The sequence below is a fragment of the Hydra vulgaris genome, chromosome 10 (genome assembly GCF_038396675.1).
Source record: "Hydra vulgaris chromosome 10, alternate assembly HydraT2T_AEP".
NCBI classification, from domain to species: domain Eukaryota; kingdom Metazoa; phylum Cnidaria; class Hydrozoa; order Anthoathecata; family Hydridae; genus Hydra; species Hydra vulgaris.
In genome coordinates, this window is record NC_088929.1 from 37,615,001 (window position 1) to 37,627,500 (window position 12,500).

The 12,500-nt window shown below is 28.4% G+C and overlaps 1 protein-coding gene across 1 annotated transcript in view; it reads left to right on the plus strand.

Annotated features, from left to right (window-relative positions):
- LOC101234591 (HEAT repeat-containing protein 6) overlaps nucleotides 1-12,500 on the plus strand; it is a 94,749-nt gene that overhangs the window by 29,117 nt on the left and 53,132 nt on the right. Inside the window, exons 7-9 of the mRNA XM_065807933.1 lie at nucleotides 7,738-7,836; nucleotides 9,845-9,923; nucleotides 10,050-10,299. Of these exons, the coding sequence (XP_065664005.1) occupies nucleotides 7,738-7,836; nucleotides 9,845-9,923; nucleotides 10,050-10,299 (428 nt within the window). The remainder of the gene's footprint in view (nucleotides 1-7,737; nucleotides 7,837-9,844; nucleotides 9,924-10,049; nucleotides 10,300-12,500) is intronic.

A 12,500-nucleotide genomic window follows, 5' to 3' on the forward strand; every position in this document is an offset into this window, starting at 1 on the left:
TATCCTGATTATAAACCTGACCAGAAAACCAGATGTCACTCCACGTGCCACTAATAAAGTTACATGATGACTGACCTTTGGCTGACTGTCAAAATTCTGGAAGTAAAATATAAGCTAGCAAAGCATAGATTGCTTGGCTATTCCATCTTGCATTGCTTATATTTGGCAAAGTTCTGAAATTTACTTTAGGGAAACATCCTATTTTCTTAAACTGTCTGTAACAAGTGATCAAGTGATGAAGGAAAGTCATATCATCCCTCCAAACAATTTCTTCTTCTTCCTTCAGAGCATCTCCAGAATTGTCAAAAGATGCTTTCAGTTGCTGGTACTCTTCTGTTATTCTGCTAATGAACCAATAATTGAGATTAGGCGAGGTTGTTGCTGCTTCAAAATAATCTTTCATCACATGTTTTAGTAATGTATCAAGAACATGATGCTGGCATCCAATATAAAGAGGTTTGTCTAATCCAAGCTTAACAAAATGCTTCTGTAGTAGTGTGACTGCCCCAACAGATTTTCCTGTATTTGCAGAGGTTGTATCAGAAATTATTAACTTAATTGCATGCCATAGCTTATATTCATCAAGCACAGTTTTTATTCCATTGAATATTGTTTCACCTTTTCCATTGATCAGTGCAAGAACTGCTAGTTTAACTTCTCTATTTTCATTTTTTAGAATTACAACCTCGTACTCTGTATTCTTTATGTGCTTCCCATCAAAGTGCAAGCTCAAGTTTTCGTTTCTTAGAGTTTCAATAAAATGTTCTTTTAATTTTTCTCCTGCTTTCATTGTAGCTTTGTAAACACCACTTTGACTTGGAGTTGGAATAGAAATTCCATCTTTTGCAAGAGTTTTGCAGACTGTGTGTGCCTTTCTTGAACTCAGTTTTGCTTTTGTCACCAAATTTATTGCATAATCATTTTTTTGTCTTTTACATGTTGTTGTAGCCTCTGAATCTTGAGAACCACTGTCAGAATCTTGTTTTTCTTCTTCAGTGCTAAAATGTTCTTTATCTTTACTGCTTAAGTCATCCTTAGTATCTTGACTGACTTTTTGCTTAATCAACTTTAATTTTCTAGGATGAACTCCTTGTGTATCTTCAATTGTGGTGCAGTAGCCAGCTCTACCATTTGTTGACATCTGAAGATTATAGAAGGCTTTATCTTCCTGGCACAACCATTCTCCATTTTCATCAGTTACGTTGAACAAGTTGGTAAAGTCTTGCGTTCCTGGTTTTCTGCTGTCTTTTTCATACTTGTTTAGTACATTCTCAATTTTTCTCTCCACTGTAGATTTGCCTTTTTGAATTGGAAGATTCAGTTTTTTCCATAAAATTTTTACTTCTTTGACCACAACTCTCTCCTGTCTACTTTTCACATTTGCAGTCAAACACTTAAATCTGTCCAGGATATGCTGTTCTGTTGGCATTTTGTTCATTTGATCAAGACTGTCAACAATCTTTGCATACTTTCTTGAATTCTTGGCTGTTTCAAACCTAACCAAATTTGATTCCCATAGTTTCTTATTCAAATCTGAAGAAAGAATATTTTTAGACATCTTGACTATAGTCTTGTCGAATTATAATTTGAGTGTAAATTTAATTATCTGCAAATAAACAAATCTTATGAGTTTAGGTTATCAAAAGAAGTTTATAAAATATCAAAAGTCAGGTGATGATAACAAACATAATATATAATATGAAAGATTATGTAATAAGAATGCATACATTTAGCAAAATCACACCAGCAATAAATTGAAGCTGTGATACCTTAAACTGTACTGTATCTAACAATAGATACACTATGAGTCATAAAAAAACATGCCACTGAACTTATTGCAATAACTTTGCTCATTGTGAACCGATTTTAAAAATGGTGTCTTCTTCAAGTAGAGAACAAGAACAATACTTGACTAATATAAAATATTACTTTTGAAATTCTTTTTTATTGTCTCAACCTAGAATTTTTAAACTAATTTTAACTTCTATATAAGAAATCAGACAATTTTTCTGTTGTTGAAGTTTGGAATGTTCGTGTACAGTCAGTTTTTAGAATTGGGTCACCATCAGACGAATGTTTTTCTGCAATTCAATTCTTAACAAAACCTGAAATTTTGTTAGGTATCAGACCAAATTTGACAAATTTATGGTAGAAAGTTCAGTGGCATGTTTTTTATGACTCATAGTGTAGATGGGAGAAAACAGTTTTCAGCTTAGGGGGGTGAACTTTTTTAAGATTTAACACTTAAGATTTAAGGCCGAGAAGGCCATTACAGACGAGGAGGCTGCTTATTTGTGGTATAACCCTCTCTTAACTCTATAACTCATATATATATATATATGTTAAGGTGATTCATATTTAAAGAATTTTTGAAAATCAAGTTGGTCCTACCTGGAATGGTTAACCACCAATATAAAAATAATTGTAAGCCCAAAAATTTTAATATCACATGACTTTAGAGGTTCCCGCCAGTCAAATTTGTGTATAAAAACATAGCAAACTTCAGGGGTCTGGATGGGACCTTTAAAATCAACACGGAAAGCGAACTTTTCTTCTGTATGGTATGTTTTGGACTACTTATTTATAATAGGGTAGGACCAAAAAGAAATACGGTGGTATTTATTCCACATGATGTGGAGAAAGTGGCGAAAAAACCGTTTTTTTGCATAAAATGACCCATTACTATGTATAACTGACGCTGGTTTATTCTTCATATTTAGGCCAAATTTTAAAAATTAATATTAGAACTAAGCATTAACAATGTTTATATAGAAGGGGCGTGTCAACAGCTACCCGCCCCCCTCACCCTATTATTGGAGATTTATACCCCTCTATCCCTTCTTCGTTGGAAGGGGGGGGGGATTTTATAATAAGATTTTTTAAATAATATGATTTTATAAATCATATTATTTAAAGTTACTTTATTTTCTTTAGAAAAAAAGACAATATAAAAATTAAATTATGATAACATTTTGATTTCCTGAATGTTTTATGGAGTATTATGAATCAAAATGTTATCATAATTTAATATTATGACAACATTTTGATTCATACAATCTATAAAAGGTATACTATCTGCGGTTATATACAAAATTATTATTGTAAAATACATGTGACTTAAACAAAAAATGAATATCAATTGTTTTCTTTAATCAAATTACTGTTTAGAAACCAAAAACCTTAGAATGCCAAGATCAAGGAGACTTAAAACAAGGGCATACCTTTTTGAAGAAGAGGATCTTAAAGAAAATCTTCCAGAAATAATGTTTTCAACAAATACAGACATTATTCTCTACTTTCAGTTTAGACGATCTGGAGACAAAATAACTCCAACAAAAAAGCTGATTGCTTGTAGCATTGGTCGTCAAAAAGCAAAGTGTTCTGGTCTTGGTAGCTGTCCTGAAAACTGCATTATGTTCGGAGTTAAGAAACCATGGATAGAAGGAGGATACAAGGATGGGATACTCACTGACCCATTTATAAGGTAGGCCAAACAAAATTTAATTCATATTAAAGGGACAGGTTACCATAAACACACCACAAAATTTGGATTATATAATATTTTCTAAACCTGTTATATATATTATTAAAGGAAGCATATCACTGATCTGATCAACAGCTAGGAGAATTTAAAGAAAAGTAAGTGTAAGAACTCAAAAGAGGCAGGAAAAGCTAGACAAGATTTAAAAAAAAAAGAAAAGCAGGTTTTCTGGATTGCTAAACCAAATATCTAAGATTCAAAAGAAGACTTGTCTTAATAAGGAATCGTATTGTACCGATATGAAATTTTTGAGAGATCAAAAGACCAGTCGTAAAATGACTCTGGGTAAAAAAGACTAACTTTATAACCGGAGAATTAAGTCAGAGAAGATTGAAACATCCACAGTTAGTGTACAGTGTTGAACAGTTTTCTCAGAGAGATGATTTTACTACTGAGCTTCAGTTTTCCTCAGAAACCAGTGATATAAATACCAGCATAGACTCAGATTGTTCGTTTGATTTCAATCAGCCGGGTCCAAGTAACGACACGCCACAGTTAGCCAAGGATTTTGTTAAAGATATTGCCATGACTTCAGTTTTCAAAAATTTTTCCTCCAGAGATTTGCTGCATGTGTGTACAGATTTGGTTGTTAGTACAGGTGGAAATGTTGAAGACTTTTTACCTTTTTTTTTTTTGTCTCAATCTACTATTTGGCGGGCACAAAAGCAAACCATCCAGCAAAATGCTGCAAAGCTCATAATAGGGTTAAAAAGCTGCTGAGAAAGCACTTTTCCCCATAATAGCTCACTTTGATGAAAAATTTATGAAAGATATTACTAATGGGAAAAAGAAAAAAGAGACAGGTTTGCTGTTTCAGCTAATATTAATGGAGACATTAAGCTTTTTGGAATTCCAGCAATGGAGCATGGGAGCTGCTCAGTATGAAGCTTTGTATAATGTACTGGAAGATTATGGAATACGTGACGATGTGAAGGGACTATGTTTTGACACAACTGCCTCAAATACTGGAAGACATTCAGGAACCAATATTAGGTTCAGTCAAAGACAGGAATTTATTTTATTAGAGCTTGCCTGCAGGAGGCATATATATGAACTTCATCTCAAACATTTCTGGGAGCAAATTACCTCAGGCAAAACATCAACTCCAGAAAATTTAATGTTCAAACAGTTTCAGACAAACCGGAATGACATCAAGGAAACTGTTGGTTCTTCCAATTTAATAAGGTTTGATACCAATTCCATCAGCAATACTTTCTTGGCAACCCAGATTGAGGAAACTATCCAGTTTTGCAAAGATGCATTAAACACTGACATATTTCCAAGAGGGGATTATAGGGAGTTATTGGAACTTACCCTGATGTATTTGTATCCTAAAATATTTTTCAAAGTTCGAGCTCCAGGCTCTGTTTCTCATGCTAGGTTCATGTCAAAAGCCATTTACTACTTGAAGATTCAGATATTGAGTACACATCTGGCCTATGATTTGACTGCTGCCCAAAATAAAGAGTTGAAGACAATGGCAGAATTCATCTTGATTTTCTATTCTATCTGGTTCCTGAGAACCTCATTGCCCTCAGCGGCTCCATTTCAGGATGTAGAAGCCTATTGGCAAATGGTGCAGTACAAAGAATATGTAGAAAAACGCGACTCTGATTCCAAGAGAGAAACCTTACAAGAAAGGAGGACAAACTTTGGTGAAACTGTCCTGCTCCTATGTGGTGCTATGTTGACCAGTTCAAAACATTCTCCAATTTAGTAAGTAATCTTGAAGTAGTGAACGATTGTTCTGAAAGGGCTGTAAAACTTGTATTAGAGTTTGTGAACAATGTTCACAATGAGGATAATCTTCAAGAACTTATACTAGCTGTGCAGCAAAGATGAGATCACCTCCGTGGGTCAGAAACCAAGGAACAATTGCAGCTAGCGTATGAAGCAATAGGAAAGCATAGAAAAAAATAACATGATTTGTATACTATATTTATGCATTGCAATATATTATATTATATTTACATATCATGATTTTAATATTTATATTGCCAAATGATGTTCGACATCATGTGGAATAAATACCACCGTATTTCTTTTTGGTCCTACCCTATTATAAATAAGAAGTCCAAAATATACCATATAGAAGAAAAGTTGGCTTTCCGTGTTGATTTTAAAGGTCTCATCCAGACCCCTGAAGTTTGCTATGTTTTTATACACAAATTTGCTATGTTTTTATACACAAATGGGGGGAACCTCTAAAGTCATGTGATATAAAAATTTTTGGGCTTACAATTATTTTTATATTGGTGGTCAACCATTCCAGGCAGAACTTGATTTTCAAAAATTCGTCAAATATGAATTACCCTATTATATATATATATATATATATATATATATATATATATATATATATATATATATATATATATATATATATATATATATATATATATATATATATATATATATATGTATATATATATATATGTATATATGTATATATATATATGTATATATGTATATATGTATGTATATATATATATATATATATATATATATATATATATATATATATATATATATATATATATATATATATATATATATATATATATATATATACGATTGGAGTACTAAAAAGTGTAAAAAGAAAAAGAATTCAAATAAAAATACTTTAAGATGACATCGAAAGCAAAAATGAACTATGATTATTCTTTTTTAAGATAATTTTTAAAACTCGTCTTGGCATCTTTAAATTTTATTATGTAAAAAAAATGTTAAAGATGAAAATGTAAAGTTTTTGACATCATGTGAAGATTTTTTTTATTATTTTATTTTAACAAGTTAAAAAAAAAAGGCAGTGTTAATTATGCGATGTACCTCCACCTTACTTTACCTCTCATATTCCCCAACAAATATTTATTAATATCATGAAGCTGTAAATATTTTGTATTAACATTAAAGTAGTTATATTTTTACCTTTAGAAAGTTCAAAAGACACCAAATATCACTTTAATATTTATTCATTTGACTATACTGTGTCAGAAGAATGATGCTGGTTTGGTAGTAATCCAATCATCAATCCAATTTCTCACTCCTTCATTATTTTGAAATCTTCAACATCTTTTGCAATGTATGGCTGAGAATCATCATGCAAGAGGATGACTTTGCATTTGTTACTTGCAATGTATTGCTAGACTTTTTTTTGCATCAATATGTTGTTTAGTTTATTCAATTTATGTTTGTAGGTATCATTTGGTTTTAGCAGCTCGTAATCACTATGCCTTTTGTCATTGTCATCAACACTAAAATCATCACTTTTAAATCATTGAATGGTGTTTACTTAAAATTAGCACTTGTATTATATATGTAAATATTTCATGAAATGTCAAATCTATTTCAGAATATATTTTGATTTGATTCGAACCACCAAATAGGCCTCAATGGGCTTCCTCAGCACATTTCTTCAAAAGTAATGACTGTCAAAATTGCAATTTAGATCTTTCTATGACTAGGGTCTGTACAAACTGAATAACTCAATAATACAAAATATATAACTGTCTAAATAACAATAAAAAAAGTCATATTTATATGGACAAATGTCGAAACCATTGTTATTTGCATTGTTACTTTGTAGTTTTTGAAAAAAGATTTTTTTTCAAAAACTACAAAGTATAAAGTATAAACTAAATCAACTATTAGGTACTTAAATTATCAAAATTAATTTAAGTACCTAATAGTTGATTTAGTTTTTATTGCTTTTGAAAGTCACAAAAATAATAAATGTATTATTTACATAAAATTCTTTTTTTTAGTGTTTTAAATTTTTTTGGTGAATTTTCAAGGTGACTAAACTATTTTTCACACAGATATTATAAATTCTGCAAAAATTCTTTAAAGTAAAATTTGTTTTTTTAACTTAAAACTTTTTGGCTCAAAATTTTTTTGGGTATGTGCAGTAAGCATTAATTTATTTTAAATACATTTAAATTTAAGTATGCATCACTCCTATTTATTATATTTGTCATGTTAAAAGTAAATTAATTATTAGTTAAATATGAGTAATTTAAGCTATTAAGACACATGCATAAATTATTATGAAACATGCATAAATTATGATTTTTTAATTTAAATGTAATATCAACTTTTAGTATTTTATCAACTTTTAGTATTTTTAAAATAATTTTTTAAACACACTTATCATTAAAAAAAATATTGGATGATAATTAATGGCACTAACTTTCTAGATTACAATAACAGCCTTAAAAGCCTTGTTAAAGATTTTGGAAAGCATTACTGTTAATGATGGCATCGTTGAAGCTGAGTATGCTGTTTCTTTGACTAAGGTTTTTATTTTAGCTTTTTTTTCTTTACTTTTTTTTTATACAAAAAGTCTATAAAAGTCTTAAAAATAGAGTTTTTTAAATAATTGAAAAAACTTGAGACTAACTCAAAGTGTCTCAGACTATAAGAAAATACTCTCATAGACTATTTAGTCTATGTGAATGTTCTCAAATAATATGTAGTGAAGCTCCAAAGATAGAGTGAAGCTTTGAATAAAGTTTCTTTGAAGCTCCTGCAGATGGCTGCCATTACTATTTAGTATGACATCATCATTGTTGCTTTATGCATAGCTAATTCCAAAATACATTATATATAGATTTACCAAATATTTGATTAGTTAACAAGGATTTTTATGTGGTAAACTAGAATTAGAAAAGGCCTTAAAATTATTATTTTTTGAATTAAAAATATTTGATAGGGAGCATAAAAAAGTTTTCATATGATTTATAATTTAAAGTTATTATATACAATTTAAGTATTGTTTTATATTATGGTTAGTGTAAATGTTGAAAATTTTTAGTGCAATTTTGGAAAAAAACTGCAAAAAACACCATCTGCAAAACAAGTTATGTAAATTTTTTATACAAAAGTCAATTTATCAAATTGAGGCAATATTTTAATGAATTATTATATACCATGAATTATTATATACCATGTGATTTATGTTATACCATGTGTTTTATGTTGTACCATGTGTTTTATGTTATACCATGTGTTTTATGTTATACCATGTGTTTTATGTTGTACCATGTGTTTTATGTTATACCATGTGTTTTATGTTATACCATGTGTTTTATGTTATACCATGTGATTATGTTATACCATGTGTTTTATGTTATACCATGTGTTTTATGTTATACCATGTGTTCTATGTTATACCTTATGTTTTTATGAATCATTAAACTGCTATTAAAGTTGTTTTTAATTGGATTGTTTTGACTCCCACATGAGCTTTTCAAAACAGGTTTCAAAATCAGAGTTATATCCATTGAGATATTTTTTTAACATTTAATATAAATCTCCAGACCCAGGTTGATATACTTTTAGGAAAGAAATTTTTACTGATATATAAGAATTAAGTTGAAATTTTCATTGATAACAGCATATATCAAGTGTATAGTTGTATAGTGGTATTCACATTTATACATGCATACTCATGGCAAAATGAGCATCAATCATATGTAAATCTTTAAGATTTTAGCACAAAAAGCTTAAAAGTATATTAAGGAAGAAGAAAAGAAACTTTAACAAGTGATGTTCATTGTTTTATTTTTTAAGTTTAGTGATGCTTCTCCTTCGTTAGGAGGATAAACATTAATTAAACTTGATGCTTCTCTTCTTCTTTTTAACCTTTTTTTTTGAACTCATAAACTATATCCATAATTTTTTTTTATTATTTGGGACGTTGTGTGATCTATAAAGGTACACAAACACGTTTTATAATCTTATAAAAAAATTAATTTATGCAAATTTTTTTGCAGATTATATTTTATTGTACACCAGAGCTTAACTTGGGAAGGGAGGGAAAATTCTAAACACATTAAAAATTCTGAGACCACTAAACATGATGGCATTCTAAAAGATGACACTACTAAATATGATGAACTTGTAAAAGATGACACTGCTAAACATGATGATGTTCTGAAGATGACACTACTAAACATGATAACGTTCTAAAAGATGACACTGCTAAACATGATAATGTTCTGAAGATGACACTACTAAACATGGCTTAAGTATAATCTGTAGAATATTTAAACAGTGAATAAAAAAAAATCAGTAGACTAGCAAGACTAGATGCAGTGGTTTATGCTTGATGTCAGAGGAAGATATTAAAATGGATTGTGTTTGTAAAATACATTGTTTTAGAAACCTTTCTTTAAGGAGATAAGAATGATTTTTTTTTAATATTTTTTGGATTCAAGTTCACAAATGGTTACAATATTTAAAATAATGTGTTATGATTTTTTATAATAAAATGTTTTAGATGTTTTTATAAACATTTTTTAGATCTTTTTATTATTTGGAGTATCTGATTTCAACTTAATTGTGGAAAAAATGTTGCGGGTGTTGCCAACAAGAAATTCAGGTTATTGCATTCTCTTTTTTTTCATTTTATTATTTTTTTTGATTCTTTGATAGTGATTTTTTATTAGTCAATCTACAATTATTATTTTTATTATAATCTTCATTATGATATTCATCTTTTTTATAGATGACATTACGCTAGTAGAAAAAATATATCCTACAAAGCGAAAAGAAAAGTCTCCAATGACGAAGAAAATTAACGCTAAAAAGTTACGAAAAAAAAAGAAAAAGTCTACTCAAGCAAATGCAGAAGATTTTGATGTTGTCGATGATAGTTTTGGATTATCTGTTCATAAAAATTGGCGTCAACCTGTTGTTTTTTCTAGCTCAGAATCAGACTATTCTGATTCAGAATTTTCTCGGAATGAGATATCGAGGTATTATTATTAATTAATAGTAATAGCTAGTAATTTTAATTGAAAAAATTAAACAGATTTGAATCAAGTTTTTACATTATTTGTGGTTGTGTAATGTATAAAAATAAAATAATGTCAACATAAATAAAAAAAAAGTTGGAAAATAAGTCAAAATGTTCAATTATAAAACATTTTTACTTTTGTGGAAGTTACACTTGCAAAAAAATAATTTATTTTGTTGTAAATATATGTTATTCATCGGTATATTTATACTAGTATTGAATACTAGTATAATTATGCAGATGAATAACATATTTGTACTAGTATTGAATACTAGTATAAATATACCGATAAATAACATATATTTACAACAAAATAAATTATTTTTTTGCAAGTGCAACTTCCACTAAAGTAAAAATGCTATATTATAAATAAAGTATAATAAATATAGTATAATTATAGGTTGACCCTTAAGTATATTAAAAAAATAATTGTTAAGTGTTATGTTTGTCTGAACTTTGCAAATACCTTAAGCAATGTTAAGTCTGAACCATGTAAATAGTTCCTTTTTTTAAATAAAAGTTATGTGGAAAATTTGATAACAAAATTTGAATAATTAGGGGTGACCTAAAGCCGTCAAAGTTTACCTAATATAGTCCTCGGCTTACCTATAGAAAAAAATCTTGACTATGTTTGTAGTGATGTGGTCATTTATAAAATTTCAATCAAAAAACTACTTTAATATACTACAATCGATTTAGAAACTATTTGTGACAGTGACAAATATATCAGTTATAATAAATTATCAGAAACCACTATTAGCTAGCTTATTGCACTGCATATAACGCAGAATTCCCAATTGGTTTAAAATTTCTAAAGGTTTAAAAGATCATATTAAAAATAAAATAACCTATATCAGGCTTAGATTTAAGGTAAGATTTTACGCACTTAGATTTATGCTAAGCGCATTAGAAATGTAATTAGTTCGCACAACAAAGTAATGAATTAAATTAATCAATTTTTTTTAATGTAAAAAAAAGTGTTGTCATTAACAACCAAGATCATTCATTCAAAAGTTTAAAAAACTTTTTAATCGACGGCAGTTTTTCTCTAGTTTAGATTTTTTAATATGTTTAATAAATTATTATTTTAATTTATTATTATTATTCAAAAATTCCATTTTTTACATTTTTACTGTTTATCTTAAGTTAGGAAAGTTACTAAAATCTTTGCATATTAATAAATAATATACTTTAAAATAAGTTATTAACATTTTTATATTAAAGGAATTAAAAATACTTTTGGTATACTAAATTTCCTGATCCGATTATTCAAATAATCCACCTAATTTTGACTATTCAAAAATAGGGATTATTTTCATGGAATATCCGTCAAAATGATAAACATAATGAGTCATTAAATGATAATCATAAGATTGAAAGGTCAGTGTTATAGTTATTTAAGATAATAAACTTTCAAAAAATTCCATTATATTTACCCAAAGTAAATTTTTATTTTATTTTGTTAAATGTTAGTTTAACCAATTGTGTAACCACAATCTATTAAAACATTAGCAATGAGTTGAATACAAATAATTTTGAAGATGCAAACATTATCTGCAAACTTGAAGAAGACATCAAAATCATAAATCTCATCGAAGATTTTCAAGAATTTATAAAAAACTTATGAAAATAATATCATCTTCTTCGGTCAAAAACAACATTTTACAAGGATATGTTAATGAACATTTTACAAACATTTTACAAGGGTATGTTAATAAAGTTGATGTTAGATGTCAAAACTCTCTAGAATTCACTTATAATCATGCTCAACGGTTCTTCCAAATAAAGGATCCTATAAATAAAATTTTAAATGAAATAGGCCTACAAAAGATTTCAGAGGAGAAAGTATCAACTTTAAAAAAACAATTAGATGTCTTCTTATCAATAGAAGTTGCAATAAAAGGAGTTAATTTTGCAATGCTTTTGACCGCTAAAAACCATAGAAAGCTTAAATTAGTTACAAATGAGTTTAAGTAAACATTTATCAAAACGCATAGAAAAGCGAATGGATGAAAGTTGAAATAAAATCCTTATGACATTAATAATCTTCTTAGAAACAATTTTCAATATTCTACTAAATATTTTAAATATACTTCAAAATCTGCCGCTATTGCTTTGGTAGTGGAAATATTTAAAAAGAATTTATAATCTAATGGTGAC